General features: G+C 47.3%; 1 protein-coding gene across 1 annotated transcript in view; it reads right to left on the bottom strand.

Moving 5' to 3' along the window:
• MYO1D (myosin ID) overlaps positions 1–5,039 on the bottom strand; it is a 124,168-nt gene extending 119,129 nt beyond the window's left edge. The window contains exons 1-6 of the mRNA XM_031063629.1: positions 5,002–5,039; positions 4,638–4,846; positions 3,740–3,833; positions 2,764–2,911; positions 1,008–1,061; positions 92–187 (exon numbers count right to left, since the gene is read on the bottom strand). Coding sequence (XP_030919489.1) covers positions 92–187; positions 1,008–1,061; positions 2,764–2,911; positions 3,740–3,833; positions 4,638–4,846; positions 5,002–5,039 — 639 coding nt within the window. The remainder of the gene's footprint in view (positions 1–91; positions 188–1,007; positions 1,062–2,763; positions 2,912–3,739; positions 3,834–4,637; positions 4,847–5,001) is intronic.
• Between the last annotated feature and the right edge of the window lie 14,253 nt (positions 5,040–19,292).

Genomic DNA, 19,292 nt, shown 5'->3' with positions numbered 1-19,292 from the left:
AATCTCAATTTTTGCTAGCTCAGCAGTGCTTTGAGCGTTTCCAGCAGCACTTCCAATGTGAAGCTGTCCCTGGGTCCCTCAGAGCCCTCACCTTGAGCTGTGCCCCAGGGCAGATGTAGCTGTAGGCTGATGCATCCTTCTGGAGGTGCAGAGAACGCAGGAGCTGCTCAGAACCTCCCTGCAGGAGCTGCAGGAAGAGAGTTTTAAAAAAACAGTGAATGAAAAATATAAAATCCTTCTTTTTTCTTTCTCTTATTCATCTGCTTGACAAGCAAAATCATGAAAATATTAATTACTGCTGCAGTATCTGGAGCACAATGTGCAAGATATAGGGCCTGCCACCACAAATCACTGTTCTTTAGAGTCACAACTGTATAAAAACCAGCCTGAACCCCTCCCAGACCTGTTCACAGCTGTGCCATGCCACAGCTGTGCCTTGGCAAGCACATTGCCCACACAGAGACTTTTCCTCCTGGAAATGACACATCCATGAGGAAAGTGCTAATATACCATCATGGAGTACTGAAAAAGTGGAAAAAAAAAATAAACAAACCTCCCCTTCCCTCAGTGCAGAATCAAGGTTATACTAATAGGCTGACCATATCCCCCAAAGGATACACAGGGAACCAACACTCAATGTGGAAGACATTAAAGAACATCCAAAAAACCAAATTACTTCCATATGGACTAAAGGCTTCAAGACAAAATAGAGGGATTAGGCTTACTACACATAAAGCAGTGAGTCAAAGTCCAATATCCTACCATATTTGTTTAGTCAGCCTCCTTTTAAGTTTAGCAATGTGTTAATATGGGACTGGAGGATAGAAAACAATCCATCTTCCCAGGCTCCCTCCCAGCCCAGGCCCCTGCAGAGAACTGAAGAACCCAAGATCACCCAAGATGCTGCAAAAGGGAACCCTGTGCAAAACATGAGAGGGTGAAAGCCCTGAGTGCTCTGCCCAAGGGAAGCTGGGGACAGGTCACTGCTCCAGGAAAGGAACACAAACCTGGTAGAAGGAGTGGAAGCTCCGTTCCCCGGGCTGCTGCACGATCACACGGGACTGGGGGAACAAAACACGGAGCTGGGTGTTAGTGTCCCCTCAGACCAGGACATCCCATCACCAGGACACCTCAAATCCATCCCATCTCACACTCAGCCTCTTGGGAACACCATCTCACATGTGTGACCCTGGAGCTTGAGGTCTGCAGGCAAAAGCAGCAGTTGTGTAACAGCTGCAATGTCCTACTTCCACCCAGGAGTCCCATGTGGGAACCACTGGGTTGCTTTCATGGAAGAGTCAAATAGAAACCTTCATTTTAGTTTCAGAATGATTTAATCACTGGAAATGAAAACTAGGACTCTGTGACTACAGATAAATGCTCAGGGCCTGGTGGCCACCACTCCTACACCCCCAGGACAGCACCCACAGTACAAGGGGATGCTCTGCTCTGACACAAGGGCCTTGTTTTAGGAGCTGTAGCTCCATTCCAGAATCCTCATTCCAGAGGTAAAACAGCACAAAAAAGGATTAAATGCAGCAGACATTCAGTTAACAAGCACTGTGTCCTTATTTCATGCTACAAATTTGAACTATGAAGACTGATGGGGAACAGAGCTGTGTTGGGGAGGTTTAGGTTGGTTCTCAGGGAAAGGTTCTTCCCCAGGGAGTGCTGGGCACTGCCCAGGCTCCCCAGAAAATGGGCACAGCCCTGAGGCTGCCAGAGCTCCAGGAGTGTTTGGGCACCACTCCCAAGGATGCCCAGGGATTGTTGGGATGTCTGGGCAGGGCCAGGGGTTGGACTGGATGATCCTGGTGGGTCCCTTCCAGCCCAGGATATTCCATGATTTGATGTGTTTCTGCTGCAAAGCCACTGTCTGTTACTGCTTGCATTTGGGCCAGAGCCTCCACTGCTTTCAAATGGAAACAAATCTAACTTGGGAGAAGTCAAGGATATGAAATAAACAATCAGGATAAATAAATCATCAGGATTTAAGTCACTGCAGCTGTAGTCCCAGCCCTCTTCTTACATCAAAGTAACCCAAGTTAAATGTTTGGGTTTGTTGTTTTATTTTTTAAAATAAAGTGTTTACTCTGAAAATAGACTTCAGGGAAATAAGGGGAGAAGTAAAAAAGAAACACAAACAAAAAAGGGTGTTGGCAGATGTGGTCAAACACATAATCAAAGCCAGACATGTCTCACACAGCAAGAACTGTTAATGGCTCACGCCTGAGCTCTCCAGCTTTGCATATTCCAATGTTTTCAGACACCACTTAATGACACGAGAAAAATAATTATGCTCATGATCACTTGGAATATATAAAAACAACACTACCAACAGCTCACCCAAGGCTGTGGCATTATTCCAAAGTAACACTTCCCAAGCACACTTGCTCCCTACAGTCCTGGAAATCTCCTTCTCCAGGGAATGATCAATGCAAGAATTACAAAGCAGGAGTTGTGCAGAGAGTAAATTTTATCCAAAATAAAAACTGAGATTAAACTTCACACACCCACATACACAAAATCCTTTGGGTAACACAGCCCCGTTGCTGGTGAGCTCTGGAAGTCCAGGAACAGGGCACTGCCAGCACTGCAGTGGCTTTCCTGACTCCTGAGGAAAGCTTCAGCCCTGGATTTATTTTCTGTGCCCTCATTCCTCACCTGCTGTAGATGTCTGAACAGAAAACTTCCTACTGACAAAGCCCAGATTGCAAAAGTAACTCAGCAAAGGCTGCAACCCTGGAAGGGAGAGTGCCTTACCTTTTCTAGCAGGTAATTATTGATGTGGCCCCCTATGGGGTCTCCCTTGAAATCAAAGTTGATGTCCATGTACTTCCCAAAGCGGCTGGAATTGTCATTGCGGTTTGTTTTGGCGTTGCCAAAGGCCTCCAGCACACAGTTGGATTTTCTTCACTCTGCAGCAGGGATGGAGGCATGGAAAAGGGTAAGGCTTCAAGACTCACACCACGGGGTGTTTTTTACACAGCCATTTCTCCAGAAGGATTCAGTGACAGCAGTGATGCTCTTTGATGGCAGATTTGGGCAGGTGTGGATGGCATCAGCAATCCCATGGGAAATCAGCTGGGAGCTGTCAGCAATGCTCCTCAGAGGAAGCAAATGCTCTTTGGTTCACAGACCAGACCCCCACCCTGAAATCAGCACCAGAAATCCAGCTTCTATATAATTTTAATTCTAAAATCAATTTTCTGAACTATTTTTCAAATAATTTTCAAAAGTTCATTTGGGGTAGGTTTAAGTCTGTTTCTGCAGAAAGACACATTCTTTGCTCCAAAGCTTTTACTCCAGGACAGAGAGGGACATTTTGCAATTCAGAATCATGTGAGCCTGGAAGGTCACAGAATACACTCCTTGCACTCCACATGGTGTTCTAGCCCACCCAAATTTCAGGCAATTTGCCCCAGGAAAAGTGATTTAGAATCATTTAGGTTGGCAAAGACCTCTAAGATCATTGAGTCCTGCCATTAGATGGTTGATATTGGCTGGATGGTATTTCTAGATGCTGTTTTGATTTTGAAAGTTTGTACTTTCAAAATAAACTTTTTTATGTGATTTCAGCAATTAACACTGCAAAATTCCCAGAGTTAAAGCAGTACCTGAAAAAGTTAAGTATAAATCAGCATGTGCAAGAGACCATCTGATAACGTGGTGCTACAAAGCCCACAGAAAGAGATCTACAAGCAGGAGAATTTCCCTTCTTTTCCAGCCCAGGCCTTACCTCTCCACCTCAGCCCTCTGCCCGGGGTTGGTGATGGCTGCTATGTACTGCATTATGTATTTACTGGCCTCAGTTTTCCCAGCCCCGCTTTCACCTGGGGGCAGAAACACCACAGTGACCAAACAGATGGAAAAAAAAGCAAAACAAATCATCGGACAGAAGACCTCAATTCTGCCCCAACAGTGCCTGGGTGGTTTGGTTTTTCTTCTTTTTAAAGCAATCTTTGTGTGCACTTGGGACGTTTTCTAAACACGGCCATAACCCTGCCTGGCTGCTGCTGCTGCTGGGCTGACTTCGAGCAATTGTGCTGTGAGATTCCACAGGTCGGGAAAAGGGCTGGCACACAGAGGATCAAAGGAATATTGTTAGAGGAGAAAGCCTGGCCTGCAGCAGCACAAGGGGCCACTTGTTCAGCACCCCAGCCCGGGGCTCTCTCCTTTCAGAGCTGCCTGAGCACGGGAACATCAAGGAAACGAAGTGCCAGGATCCAGCCAGGGATCACTCTGGTACCAGCCCTGCTCCCACTGCTGCTTTTCCAGTCGGGACAGCGACAAAAATCAGCAGCTCCTGAGGTGAGACAAGCCCAGCCCTGCTGATCCCAGCCCTGCTGATCCCAGCCCTGCTGATCCCAGGTCACTCTCCGGAGCAGACACAGGGCTCCTGCTCACGTTATCCCTCTGCAGGCACAGATCCAGCTCCTGGCTGGCAGCAGCTCTTGAATGAGATAAGAAATAATTGTGCCGATCTCCACACACGGATTCAAATGCAAATGAGCAGCTTTAAGCTTAATGAAGTTTCTTTTATAAAACGCTGTCATTAGCCAAACCATTATTCTCCTTCCGCCTGGAATTTCACGAGGATCAGATGCTCATCACCATGCAGAGCCCTCCCAGCCTACCTGAGATGACAATGCAGGTGTCTTTGGATCGTCTCTTCATGGCTTTGTAAGCAGCGTCCGCGATGGCAAAGAGGTGGGGAGGCCTCTCGTAGAGCTCCCTGCCCTTGTACTGCTCGATCGTGTCCCGCCCGTAGATGTTCAGGTTCTTGTAAGGATTCATGGAAACCACCACCTCCCCGATAAAGGTGTAAATCCGGCCCTTCTCGAAGCTGCCCAGAGCAGACAAAAGGCAGGAATCAGACAAAAGCAGAGGTTCAGGACACAAGGGAAACGGGACAGGAAAAGCCTGGGCACTGGCACAGCAGCAGAGACCCGAGGGTACAGGGACAACAACCCAGAGCTGGCCTGGAGTTCCACCACCTACAGAGGACATTTCTGCCTCTGCTTCACTTCCAGATCCATGATGTGGCATTTACAGTTTCTACAACTGACTATGAGAGTCAGAGAACTCTCACGTGAGTGTAAGGAGAAAATTTGATCTGCTTCATAAAGGGGATTTACAGGCTAATTCTTTTTTCATATTCTGCAGTTGTCCATGGCCCAGCTCAGGCCAGAGGAGCAGAAGTTCTGAAGCCCTCACTGAGAGGTCTGATCACGCTTGAAAGTAAACAAAGACAGAAGCCCAGGAGGGGTTGCAGCCTCTCAGCTCCAGCAAAGTCTTTTTTGCACTTTGGTATCATCACTGCTGCTACACCAGAGAGTCAAAATTTCTAAGTCTGTGTGCAAACAACCCTAAACGACACCATTCCTATCCCTGCCTGGCTCTTTGATTCTTTCTGCAAACAAGACAGAAAGTAACTTGATGTTATTTTAAAAATAATGTTTCAGTTAGAAAATGTTTCCAAACAAATTCCCATTTTATTGAAAGTTACCTATGAGGAGAACTCAGAATAATTCCAGATTAGCATCTGAGGAATTTACACAGCATTTGTTTCTCAGGAGGAGAAAGGACAACAGGTTTAGGGATCAACACACAAACCCTGGATTCCCAGCGCCAATCCCCATCTGCAGCTGCATTTAAACCTCGGGACATTAGATGGCACCAGAACCCCTCCACAGAGCCCGGCAGCCTCGAGTCCTGACGGACTCCGGCACAAATTCCAGCGTTACTTTATTGAATTTATTACCACCCCCATGTGGTGACAGCCCTGACATTTTCTATTGTTCATTTGAGAATTTTCTGCAGCATCTTGGCAGCGTCCGTTTTTAGCAGGTGTAATAAAACTCAAGAAATATCATCCAGCATTCCACTTTCTGCAAGTGTTGGTTTCTCCCAGTCCAGCTTCCTCCTGGAACACTGCACTGGGAAGACACGAGAATTGCAAAACATCCTCTTGTTCCTACATCACTTTTAACTTAAGGTGTCCTGATGTGCATTTCCCAAAATAATAATGAGCTTAAAATGCAAAGATATTTTACATTTTTGAGATATATGCTGTTTGAAATGTACCAGTAATGTTTTAGAAAATATAAAGTCAACATAATTAGCAATACCAATACCCCTAATTTTAATTTTTTGGAAGATCCTGAACAGGTTGAAATGCAAAGGGATCAGATACCAGGCTGGGAGCCCACGAGGGACTCTGCATACACAGAGGAGAGCTTGAAAAACCAAACCCACACAACACTGCTGGTATTAAGGAGATCAAGTCACACTGGGACATCAATATGTAATGGAAACCACAAGGATATCACAATGAGCAGAACCATTCCACCTCCTGGAGATGGACACCCAAAAAAGGTGAGTTACCCTATGGGGAACACTGAGCCTGCTCTCCCAAGTCCCTGCCCAGCAGCACAGAACTGTGCTCAAGGCGCTGCTGATGCTGAAAATAAAGATCCAGCAGATTGAGGATGAGGTTTTAAGCCCCATGGCCACACAGAGGGTGAGGGGGCTTGTTTTAGCTGAGGAGAAATAAAGAAATAAAGGCCATCCCTGCTGCAGCGTCATGCCAAGCCACCATCACAGCACCCAATACTCTGACCTCTTCCTTAAGTAATGAATTATGTAAACTTGCATTGCCAGAGCCCAGTTTAAGTTTCCTCCTGTGACAGTTCAGCATCCCTGAGTGAATCAGAGAATCAGGGAATGTCCTGAGTGGGAAGGGACCCCCAGGGATCATCCAGTCCCACCCCTGGCCTGCCCAAACATCCCAGCAATTCCATCCCTGGGGTCCAAAGGCTCCTGGAGCTCTGTGCCCATTCCCTGGGGAGCCTGGGCAGTGCCAGCACCCTCTGCCTCTAAGCGGAACCTCCAGATCTGGCTCTGCAGAGCCCCCACTCCAGAGGGGTTCCAGCTGGGATGCTGGCACAGCCTCACATGCTGCCTGCTCAGCTCAGACAGCACATCCCACACTGGGCCTCCAAGCCAAGTTCTAAAAGGTTTTACTGGGCTCTGATGAGTTGTGTCTTCAGCTCTGTGGCAAAAGGCAGATGGAGATGAGGGGGAAGAAGGATCTGTCTCCAGGCACCTCTCCAGCCTGGCTTTGGGGATACAGGCTTTATGAACAAGTGACATCCCCATTTACATCTCAGTTCATTTCTCTTTCTTTCCTAGCACCAGAGTTAAAATTACAGAGCTGTGCTCAGATGTTCCCACCAGGAGCTCCAGCTCCTCACCCCTCCTTGCTGATAAAGCCCCTTTTCATCCCTGAGCATGGCTCAGCACAGCAGCAGCCCAAGAACAGCAGGGCCTCTTTTCCTGGCTGCAGGGCTCCAGTGGGAGAGCTGGGTTTGCCCTGCCCATGGAGAGCTCAGAAAAGCTTAAGAAAACAACCCACGAGGGCAGTGCAAATGGGGAGCTTTGAGCTGTGTTAAACCCATGATTCCTCTGCAGGGCAAGGTCACAAAACAAGACCACGAATCCATTTGGTGCTTTTCACAGCCAGCACAGGCACTTTAGTGCTGAGGTGTAACATGTAGAACTGCGGTTTTGTTACTCAAAGCAACAACAGTTCCTTGATTAAAAAAAGTTCCTTAATAAAAGGAACCCCAGGACTAGATCCTGACACCCCCAGGGTCAAACCTTGTTTTGTATCTCATGGAAGTCACATCAGCTCGAGCTACAACAAAACATTTCCCTGCAATAGTTCCATTTGAATAACTTCTGTACCAATGTCATGGAATCATGGAATATCCTGAGTGGGAAGGTATCCCCAAAGATCATCCAGTCCCACCCCTGGCCCTGCCCTGACACCCCAACAATCCCACCCTGTGCATCCCTGGCAGTGCTGTCCAAACCCTCCTGGAGCTCTGGGACCATTCGCTGGGCAGTGCCAGCACCTCTGGGGGAAGAACCTTTCCCTGATCTCCATCTCAACTCCCCTGGCCCAGCTCCAGCCCTTCCCTGGGTCCTGTCCCTGTCACAGGGAGCAGAGATCAGAGCTGTCCCCTGGGGAGGAGCTGCAGCCCCAGTGAGGCTCCCCTCAGTCCCCTCTCTGCAGCAGCTCAGCAGCCAAAAAGCAATTCACAGTATTTAATCCTTGTGGGTTATTTTGAGGAGGAACATCAGCTCTTTCATGAGGAGTTTTTATTACCTCATTAAAACATCAATTGATAACGAGAAAATAAAAACCAATGAGTCACAGAATATAAATCATTTTAAGGGAGAGAAATTCTTATCTCAGCTAGAAGTCCACTAAGGCAAGAAAAAAACTTTTAGTTTGTTTTGTAATCTTTATTTTTAGGGAAAGGAGTTGGGGAAAAAAGGATCTTTAAGTCCAGACAAGGTATATTCACATGCAGTTGCTCCTGGAAAATACACTGCAGGAATGGGAACACTGGAGCAGAAATCTCCACCACCAGAGAGCACTCACATTTAGGATTTCCTCCACCTGACAAACACTCCAGTCAAAAATAAAACTGTTCTTACCGAGGAAATGATGCAACTTCAAATGCACTCAGTACAAATAAAGAAAAGTTAGTTGGCAAGACTTGGAACCCACACTCCCAAACAACATCTGCAGGACGGGACCGTTGCACAGAGAGCCTCACCGAGCTCAGCACTCCCATCAGACAGGGAATTCCTAATTAATCATTGACATGTAACTGCCCTGCTCCAGAAGCCAAAGAGCCCTTGGGGCAGCACTGCCAGCCCTGAGCACCAGGCTCCTCACTAACCCACTTTGCCACTCCATGTCCATCTGTCCAACAGCCCAGGGACAGAGCAGCTGCTGGAGAAACACAGCAGGTCACTGGTTTGCTGTTCCTTTAGGAGAGCTGAAGTGCAGGTGTTGGTATTCTGGATCATTTTCTACTGGAAAAAGCCCTTCTCTGGTCCTGAACTGCTCCATTCCCAGCCCTGCTCACAGACTGGCAGCACATTCTGCTTTACAGGCACACCAAAGCTTTACCCTTAGCAGGTGCTGCCTGAAGCTCCTTGGGCTCAGCCCTTCCTGATGCTCCACAGGTCCCCCAGGACAGACCCTGCTCAGTCACTCACAGCACAGACACCACTGAGATGGGCTTTCAGTTTGGCTGGGCTGCAGTGCCTTAAAGGAAAGGAAATGTTAAGGAAAAGCAAATAATTCATGACAGAATCTGAATGCTGCAGCTCCCTCAGCTGTGCTAGGGAGCAAACCTAGTCAGCAGCAAACCTGGTCCCACTGAAGATTAAGAGAATCAAACTTGGTTTCAAACTATTCTGTGTTTCCAGCTTATTTGTGAACTCCAAAGCACAAAGTGAAATTCTGAGTTTGGGCACACAGCTTTTTCCTCCTCCTCTGTGCATGGGAAGAATGATCCAGGAGCTGCACATCTCTACTATGTGGAGCAGGGACAATTCCTTTTCCTGTTTTAAACATCCCACAAGCCTCAGTTATTTTTTCCATTAAATATATACATTAAAAGTCCATGACTGCAGGCTTTGAGTCCATTCTCTTTGCAAACCCACGTGGAGACTTAATTAAAACTTGTGTTCATGAGGAGATGTTTGTGGGCAGCCAAGGATGGGCCTTTAGGATGTGTTCAGAAGGAAGGGAATTTAAGCAGGCTTCTGGCAGTGAAACCATATTGACCTGGTTTGTAAGTGCAAGAATTAGTAGCCTGCACTCACCCAAGGGAACAACCCCATTGTCCTCGTGCTTTGGGAAGTGAGTGACTTTCCTAAAGCAAAGTTCACTCTGTGCCTCAGACACTTGGGCCTTTTCTATGTGATACCACGTCTCTACTGAGAGTTCAGTGCTGCTTAAAGACTTTATTTTATGTAAATCTCAAAACAAACTCAGCTGTCAAGCAGGACTTCAAGCCTTTCAGTAAATTGTCCATAAACCATCTCACAGAGAATCAGCCTCCCACAAGAGCACTCAGATAAACAGGATTTGCGTTGGCAGAACTATGGCTAAAATATTCCTGCTGCTCTTGGAAAGACAGACCAAAAAACTGTCCAGTCAGTATAACCTCCCTGCACCAGGAAAATGATCCAAGTCTGTCCTGATCATGAATATGCATGTCTGCAATATTCAAAATACGCGTGTCTACGTGGTTCTGATCCACCCTGAGGGCCAGGAAAACTGCAATTAAATTCATGTTGGGTGCAGGTGAGATTTTTGCCTGCAGCTGGCCTGCACGGACTCGGTGCTCAGATGCTGCCAGTTGAACAAAATAGGAAATGCCATTTGGAGCACGTTCTGCACCACTCCTTTCCTGTATGGAGGGAGCAGACAGGGCAGGGTGAGGAATACTCCATTCATCTGCAGCCTCCAGCCAGCTTGGAAATTAGGTTAAAAGACTTCTTTGTAATTATGTCACTTTTTTCTAAGTAAAATTAGCAAACTACAAGTGACCACTGCCACATCTTCCTCAACAAACCAAGGTTTAAGGGAATTGTCTGTGATTTGAGGGGGCTGATTCAGCTCCAACCCAGCTGACCCTTGAGTCATCCACAAGCTCTGCAAACCCACTGGGTAAGGTCAGGGGAAGGAAAATGGGAATGGATGCTAAGCCAGCTCTAAAGAACACTGAATAAAATCTAAAACTGGGAGATGTAGGAACAGGAATAATAAAATCCCTCTCCTTAAATGTAAAGCACTAACCTTGCACTGAAAAAATGCCAAACCACTAAACACAGGAGTCACTGAACTCTGGTTTCTATTTGCGTCAGACCGGCCGAGCTCTCCCTGCAGCAGGGGAGCCCTGAACACTCCTTTTCCAGCTCTGGAGCACAGCAGAAGGCACAAACAGACTTGAGATAGATAAGGAGTTAAAGGGAAGTTCTTTGAAAAGCCTGCACACAATGCTTTGTGGTTTATTCCAACAGGCACAGGAGGAAGCTGCTGCCAGTACAGGTAGAGGGAAGTAGTTTGCTCTCTGTGTGTGGGGCAGTAAAACACTCCCAGTTTCCACGTGAAAATCAGCCTGGGACGTGGTAAAATCTGAGTGCAGTAACCACATTGTGCTGTGGGCAGGACAGTGCCCTGATGGAGCATTATCCTGGGATTCCAGCTCTAACCAGGAAAAGGCTTGGGATAGCAGCAAACAAGAGGCTGCCATCTGCCCACAATCTCTAACTTTTAACCTGCCTAATAAAAGCACAAAGTCACTAAAGGGACAATAAAAAGCAAAAGAAAGCTCAGCAGACAAGTAGGTTCTCCTCTCTGCTCCCATCACACCCCGAGCCAGCTGCAGCACTGAGGAACTCATTTAAATGCATGACACTCACAGAACTGTGGAGAAGGAGGAAAGGGTGGAAGTGCTCACCTATAAATACCTGGGGAGATGAGAATCATCCTGCCAGGCAGCTGGAAGAAAATATTAAACAGAACACCACACAGGCCCATACAAAGGGAAAATGGGAATGGAGGACCCTGACCAACACAGGAAAGCTGCAGAGCAGTTCAGTGGCAGCTGCAAGGACCAGAAAACCTTACTGGATATGGCTGAGTTTGTTTTATGCATGTTTTTAGAAGACTTGGCTTCCTACACTGACCAACAACTGACTTCATGATCCATTATGTTCCTTCCACTCTGATGTTACAGCACTCAGATACTTAAAAAGGACATTTCATCTTCATTCACCTCCTCTTTCCAAACCCTGTGTCCATATTAACTGTAAGCTGCCACATCACGATTATCCCAGCCTTCAGTTTTGGGAATTCAGCTTTGCACATTGGATTGTGTTCAAGGATTTGCTACCTTCAGGCATTTCAGGGGACAAAACTGCAAAAACACCTGCCCAAAAGGCAAACACCAGGGCATTGCCTGGGGATGGATAGATTTGCACCATGAGGAAGATCCTGCCTCATTTCCTCACCTTGGTTCAGTGGGGTGTGAATTCTGCAGCTGTGGCTTTGTCCCTGTGGTGTCCAGGCAAGCTGATGCTTCTAAATAACCCTGTGAAGGGCTATAAAACCCTTCAACCCAGCAGAAAGATCCAGAAACATGCAGAAAAACAAAGCCCATGACTGAGGCCCTGTTCCTTGTTCCCAAATCTCCAGTAACTCAGGAAACAACAACCACTCACAAATAACATCACCTGAAACTGCATCAGCCCCTGCACTGATGATTTGCAATCTTATTTTCTAAGCCCTCTTCTAACACACACCTAGTGAGACACTTTCCCAACTCTGTCCACACTCTGGCTGGCTGGACTGGGGAAGGAGTGTTTGCTTTTAAACTATCTGGTTTAGAGGGGATGAAGGGGAAACCCTGACAGGTATTCAAGCTGTGGAGAAAGGGAGGGACAAGCCATGGTGGGCAGGAGAAGGAGGAATGGATTTGGGTGGTGGGGAGGGCCCTGCATAAAGCCCTGGACAGATTCAGCCCCCTCTCCTCCTGTTGTCCCTTGAGCCTTTGGAGTGTTGTTCAGTTGTGATAATTGCACCTCCTCACTCCACAAGGCCAAGTGCTGAGGTCCAGTGCCAGGATTCCACAGGTTCTCATTGCAAATGCCTGGAGACTCCTTTAGCTATCAGCTGGCTGGGAGCTGCTGATGTTCAGCTGCTTCATTGTTCTGCTGGGAAGGAATATTCTGATTTGTGAAGCTCGTGGCCACTGCTGATCTGTGGATGCTGCTGGAGCCCCTGAATGCAGCATTGTTTGGGACAGGGCTCAGAAAACCCAAGAATCATCTTGCAGCATGAAGATACAGAGCCCCATCTGCCAGCACTCCAAAGGAATGGCTCTGTGCTCTGGTAATGTTACATATAAAATAAAATTATACAAATACAGGCCACAAAACCAGGCAAAAATAACAATGCAAAACATGCAAATAATGACTCGTGTTTCTGCGTCATTAGGGCTTCCTTTGGAGTTGTTGCAGTGATCTGCACCATGGCACCCCAAACCAAATAGTGACAGTCCTTACACAGCCTGTGTGTCACCTGGCTGTGACACTGGGCTGTGACACCAGGCTGTGACATTGGGCTGAGAGTGACACTGGGCTGGGACATTGGGCTGAGAATGACACTGGGCTGGGACATGGGGATGTGACACTGACTGTGACATTGGGCTGAGAGTGACACTGGGCTGGGACACTGACTGTGACATGGGGATGTGACTCCAGGCTGTGACACTGGGCTGTGACATTGGGCAGGTGTTGGGATCTTTAGCTTATCAGAGTGACTCTGAGTTTGAAAGTATTTTTTCTCAGCCCGGCACTTGAAGGAGGAGTCAGGGCTCTTCATTTCTTGGTCATAAGGTTGTTTATTGTATCTTATCTATAAAAAATTTTCTTCTGCTCTGCTGAGGTCTGTCTAGCGGACACTTCTAGGCACACTGCTTGCTCCTGGGGTGGTGTTATGTCTTTATACTAAAAACTACGTGTACAATGTTTGCAATTACTTTCCAATGCCTATCACTTATTTAGACAGTGAGCTTCTACTCTAAACCAATCCAAAAGTGCCAACATCACAGCAGAAGATGGAGGCCAAGAAGAAGAAGGAGAAAGGCTGGACATACCCAGATTCCTCCATCTTGCCTCCTGAACCCCCATACCAAAAACCCAAAAATCTACTTTTCCACCCCATGATAACTTCACTGTTATTCTACCTAAACTGTTGCAGCTTGTTGGTCTTCATACAAGGTTGGTAATTTGCTCCACGGGTCATAATCAAACCCACAGGTGTTTTGGGCTCTGTGCCAGGATCCCTGAGACCCCTGGCAGGGGTCCTGGTGTCCTGGACAGCCAGAGGGATGTCCTGGGTCCTGACAGGCTGGGACATCAGGATGTGACACTAGCTGTGACACTGACTGTGACACTGACTGTGGCACTGGGCTGGGACACTGGGCTGAGAGTGACACTGGGCTGTAACACTAACTGTGCCACTGGGCTGTGACTTTGGGCTGAGAGTGACATTGGGCTGTGACACTGGGCTGTGACACCAGGCTGTGACACTGGGCTGAGAGTGACACTGGGCTGGGACATGGGGATGTGACACTGACTGTGACACTGACTGTGACACTGGGCTGAGAGTGACACTGGGCTGGGACACTGGGGTGTGACACTGACTGTGACACTGACTGTGACACTGGGCTGGGACACTGGGGTGTGACACTGACTGTGACACTGACTGTGCCACTGTCCTTCTCCAGGCCCCCAGGCTTTCACAGCACGTGCTGGTGACTCAGCTCTGCCCACAGGCTGTCCCAGCCCTCCCAGTGCCAGCCAAGGGCTCTGCCAGACAAACCACGGAGTCTCCAGGCAGCAGATGAGGACATGCCACCCCCAGCTGCCCATCCTGCCCCTCAGTCAAACACTGCCTTCTGCCACGTCTGCTGTGGGGACAATGAGGGACAGCTGCGACCTCGGCCACCCCCAGATTGCCACCAACTCCTTTCAGACACCAACGGCCTCAGCCAGAGCACATGTACAAAGAGCCACAAGCAGTGGAGGGGAAAATTTGCAAATCACAAAGCAAATCCATTTCAACAATATGTCCATGAACTGCTCAGGCTGAAAGGACTTTTCCTCTCGCTCCCTTGAAAGCGTGGCTAGTCAGGAAAAGCTTCCCAGTTGGGATATAGATTTGGCTCAGGTTTGTTCTGGGGCTTTCTTTCAAGTATTTCAAGATTGAAAATCTTCATGTCCCTAATGGAGAGCTGAACAGAACTGCGCCAAAACCCCTTTTCTCCATCTCCCAGTCTCTCCCACGACCAAGGATGGAGCAGGTGGTGCCCTGGAAGACAAAACCTCAGGCTCTTTAAGGGACCAGATCATGCCAGTTTGAAAAGGCCCAGTAAACACACAAGGTCTGTTCTTCCAATTAAAGAGCAACTAATATTCCACAGAAAGTTTGGGTGGGAAACAAAGGGATCTTTACCTACAACCAAGTGTAGTGGGTTCACTTAAATTCATGAGTGTGACTGAGCTGGCAGATTCAGTATCAGGATCTTTCTCCCTCTCACCAAAAGTCAACTTCAAAAAGGGAAAAGGAGAAGGAACAAAACAGGGAATGGTTCAAACACCCTTGTGGGTATGGAAGTGCAGGGCAGAACTGGCCAGATAGGCAAATGGATTTGCACAGTGGCCTGAAGTACCTCACTTTTCATCCTTTAAATGGAAAAGCAGCTGAGCAGCAGCAGAACTGCAATTTATGCATTCATCATCCACTGCAAAAAGAGTGAATTCCTAAATGGCAACTGTACACAGATAACCCAGGGGAACATTAGCAAGATGGAAAAGGACTTAAAAGGTTTGATTAGTAAAACAGATTACTTGATTTACATGCTGCTTGCTTTATCGGTTTAAATTATCACCGGAAAGATTGGGTTCATTCACTTCCCTTACATTTGACATTTTTTTTCTGCCAAAGACAGCTCCTACTCAGAAGCTGAAAGACTAATCAAGTAATAATAATGTGAGACAGCACAAATACCACACAAATCAGAATTAACATGCAGATAACCTGAAAGCATCTTCAATTTATCTGTCACAAGGCAAGCTGGCCTTGACCACACCACCAAATTTTTAATCCTAGCCAGTGGAATTCAGAGCCCTGTGAAATTATTTAAAACAGGATCTTTTGAAGGACAAATCAGCCCGAGGATTCAGGCAGCCTTCTACTTCTGTGACATATCAATTGCCAGATGATAATCATAACTTAATGACAATCGCCAAAAGTCAGATCAGTTTATCAAAAAAGTTTAATAAAGATGTTTTTGGCCATTAATTATTTAGTGAAAGCAAGCTGCCCAGCCCTGCTCAGGGCAGGGGCCCTGGACCCTCCCCAGGGGCTCTCAAACAGCTCTGACACACACGGGCAGCTCCAGGTGGCAGCTGAACACAACTGTGAGCTCCAGCAAGAGCAGCACAATTAATTTTGCTATCCACTTTATTTATTGATTTTTTTAAAGTAACAGTTCAGAGCTGCCACATTTTCCTCCAAACACAGCTACCTCCCTCTCTCCTTCTCTCCCCTGAGTAATCAGCTGCTGAGCCCTCATAGAACAGCATGAAACACAAAAAACCACTTGGTATCAACAAGTCTGGCAGACACAAACTGTTGATCTCTTTACACCTTTTACAAACAGAGAAAATCATCTATTAAATGGAAAACATATTTTCTATGCTATTTTCTATGGGTTTTTTTTAAGTTAAGTGGTTAGTGTTACCCTTCTCACACTCATCCCTGCTGCACAAAAGATGAATGGATATCTCACCCATACTTGTGTGGTTGGAATAATCAAGATATTCTTGAATTACCAATAAGTATAAAGATAGCAAAGATCATTATCAGCTCCTCACACACTCAGTGGTCAGTCGCCAGCAGGCAAGAGCAAATGAGGGGAATGGCTCTACTGCCCCTTTTCCAAGGACCTCTGGAAACAATAGAGTACTTCAGGTTTCTCAGAATATTTTGCTGTGTCAGTGGGAAAGCACTGACAATCCATACATTTAGGGGGCAATCCACAGTGGAATACAAATGCCAATCATGATACATTGGCACACACATGATGACATCAGCTAATCCATGATTATCCACGAGCAGCAAAGCTGCCACCCTGACCCCAAAACAGCCTTTGGTGAACTTAAGAAATTCTGCTTTGAATACAAGAATTTGAACCCACAATATACACAACTCTTATCTCCTGCATTTTAGATATTGTATAAAATGTAATGCAACAGTCACTAATACATGGCTCTCTCACACATCCCAATCCTCAAGGATTGTAGCATTTTCATGGTTTTTATTTAATGTAGCCATGGCTATAAGGTAAAGAAGGGCAGGGCTAGATGGGGTATCAGGAGGAAATTCCTCCCTGTGAGGGTGGGCGGGCCCTGGCACAGATTATTCCATGGATGCTCCATCCCTGGCAGTGCCCAAGGCCAGGCTGGACAGGGTTTGGAGCCCCCTGGGACAGTGGGAGCTGTCCCTGCCCATGGCAGGGGGGGCACTGGGTGGCTTTAAGGTCCCTTCCAGCCCAAACCATCCTGTGATTCCATGATTCTTTATTTTTGATATATGTATCTAAAATTAACTTTAAAGGTTTACATTTACACAAGGCTCCTGCTAAAAACTATTGCCCACAGTCTTCTGACTGAATCTGAGGAATAAAATGGTCACTTAGACAATCCAGTCAGAAAATGCATTTACAGCTTTGGATGCAATGGCATGGCCCGATGGACTTGCAGATAAGGACAGGGTTCAAGTGTTTCAGTCACGGCACTTTCATGCAGTGCCAATAAAATTACTACAAATCCTGGTTTTGTCAAAAGGAGAGTGGAATGTATTTATGAAATGACTCTTTTCCTCCTAAATATATTCAAGAGAGGCTTACAGGAAAAGAAATAAAGCTCAGTTATTTCCTGTTCACATCTCTATCCTTTGAGCAGGAGAACAAAGGAATTTGACACTTCATATCTACACTCATCTTAAACACCATTCTTTGGCCTTTAGCTGGGTACAGAGTGGCACTGACAGTTAAGGAAATGCTCCTATACATAGAAAATCAGTAGCTTTGATAAGCTGCACAGGTCATTATGCTGATAAGGACAGTTACTATCACCTTATCTACACTTCTTTCAAAGTCCCAGGTCAGAGGAGGTAAAACTCAGCTAATTGTCCCTCCTCCTTCTCTCTCATGCAAGCAGAAGTTTCTTTTGAAGGTATTTGCTTGAGGAGTGAAAAGTCTGCCTCAGTCCTAAAATAATCACAGTTCAGCAGTGGAAATGCCAACAGTTCCAGGAAACGGGCCATGCAAAACCCCTCCAAACTGTCCAGTAACCTGAGACAAGAAAAATCCTTCCCTTAGTCCAGATCTGTTGATGTAACCTCAAGCAAGACAGACCAGGGATCCAAAACAGTTTAACACCACTTGCAGAGGACTCTGGAAATATCTCATCTGGGCTGTGGCTCATCCGGTTCTGGAGAAGAGAACAACAGATCCTCACTAGCCAAGGATGAAGGAATCCTGCACGGCCTCTGCAAGCACTGAGTGGAAGCCCCAGGACTCAGGGCTGTCCACATAAAGAACCCCTCTGTGCACCCAGCCAGCAAGGAGAGCTCACCATGTCCCCTCTCCCATCCAGTGCTGCTTCACCCGTGTTAAATTCTTTCTCCTTCCCCTTTTTGGTGGGGATATGGGGAGGGAACAAAAGTAGGGAGAAAAGGAAGGCTGGGGGGAGAGGAGATAACAGACCCAGCGAAATTCCATTAGCTCAGTTTTGGGGGTTTGCTTCCACTTTTAGTTTTTTAATTCAGACTTGATTTACTGTCCTCCACAAACCACTCATAACTGTACATCCCATGAACCATCTCCATTTCTTCTCATTTAGTCTGTATTAAATGCAGACACACAAACCTGTTCATAGTTATTATAACAAAACATGCATGTATCTTATTAAGTCATGCCATCATTTCCTTTGCTTTTTTGACTGCATCTCCTCCTACAGCATCCAGGCACCTCACGCAGCTCCCTGAGCTGGTGCCTGGTGTCAGAGTTCCTGCGGTGTCCTCTCATCACCCTCTGCACCGATCCATGACCCTGCCGTTCACAGCCCATTACTCGGCTGGAAATGAATGGCTCAGCGTTCTGGATAATTGGGTTGCATCCACTGGGATCCAGCATCTTCGGCAGGGGCACCACCCCCCCCGCAGGGCACCGCTGATGTTGTGAACCTTGTTTTAACAAAAGCTGCCTCAGCCTCGTGAGCACAAGCCCGGTGTCCTCAGCAGCCCCTGCCCAGCAGAGGTTTCAGCACTGCCCAGCACCTGCAGCAGTCCTGGACGGGGATCTGCTGCAGAGCTCTGTTCACAGTCCCAGAGCTCTCCAACACCCTCAGGGTACCTGTGCAGGCTGGGTTCCATCTCTTCCATGAGCAGCCCTGCAGGCCAAAGCTGCTTTCCCAAACCACTGTCAGGACCCTGCACTCCCTCCCAGCTGCCAGCCCTGCCCCTGGCTCACCAGGCACAACCTTCCCCGGGGTACCTGCATTCAGGCAGCTGAAGTTTCGGGGTGATTTATCAACTGCACTGAGACTGGATAAAGAGATTTTAACACCACTAACTCCTGTGTGGTGCCCACACTGCAGCAGTGGGGATCACCGCCTGACAGATCCCTGCAGCTTCTTCCCCAGGGTTCCCACTCAGGGAATATCGTGGCAAAAGGCCGAAATCTCTCTGCACAGAGCCCCCTCAGCTCTGCAGCCTCAGACTGGAGCTCCACAGGCTGAGGAAGCAGCTCCCCACGAGGAAACAGCGTGGGCACATTCTCCACCCT

This window comes from Geospiza fortis, unplaced genomic scaffold (genome assembly GCF_000277835.1).
Source record: "Geospiza fortis unplaced genomic scaffold, GeoFor_1.0 scaffold373, whole genome shotgun sequence".
Taxonomy (NCBI): Eukaryota; Metazoa; Chordata; class Aves; order Passeriformes; family Thraupidae; genus Geospiza; species Geospiza fortis.
Note: the sequence above shows the minus strand (reverse complement) of the source record. Positions and strands in the feature narration are given on the sequence as shown.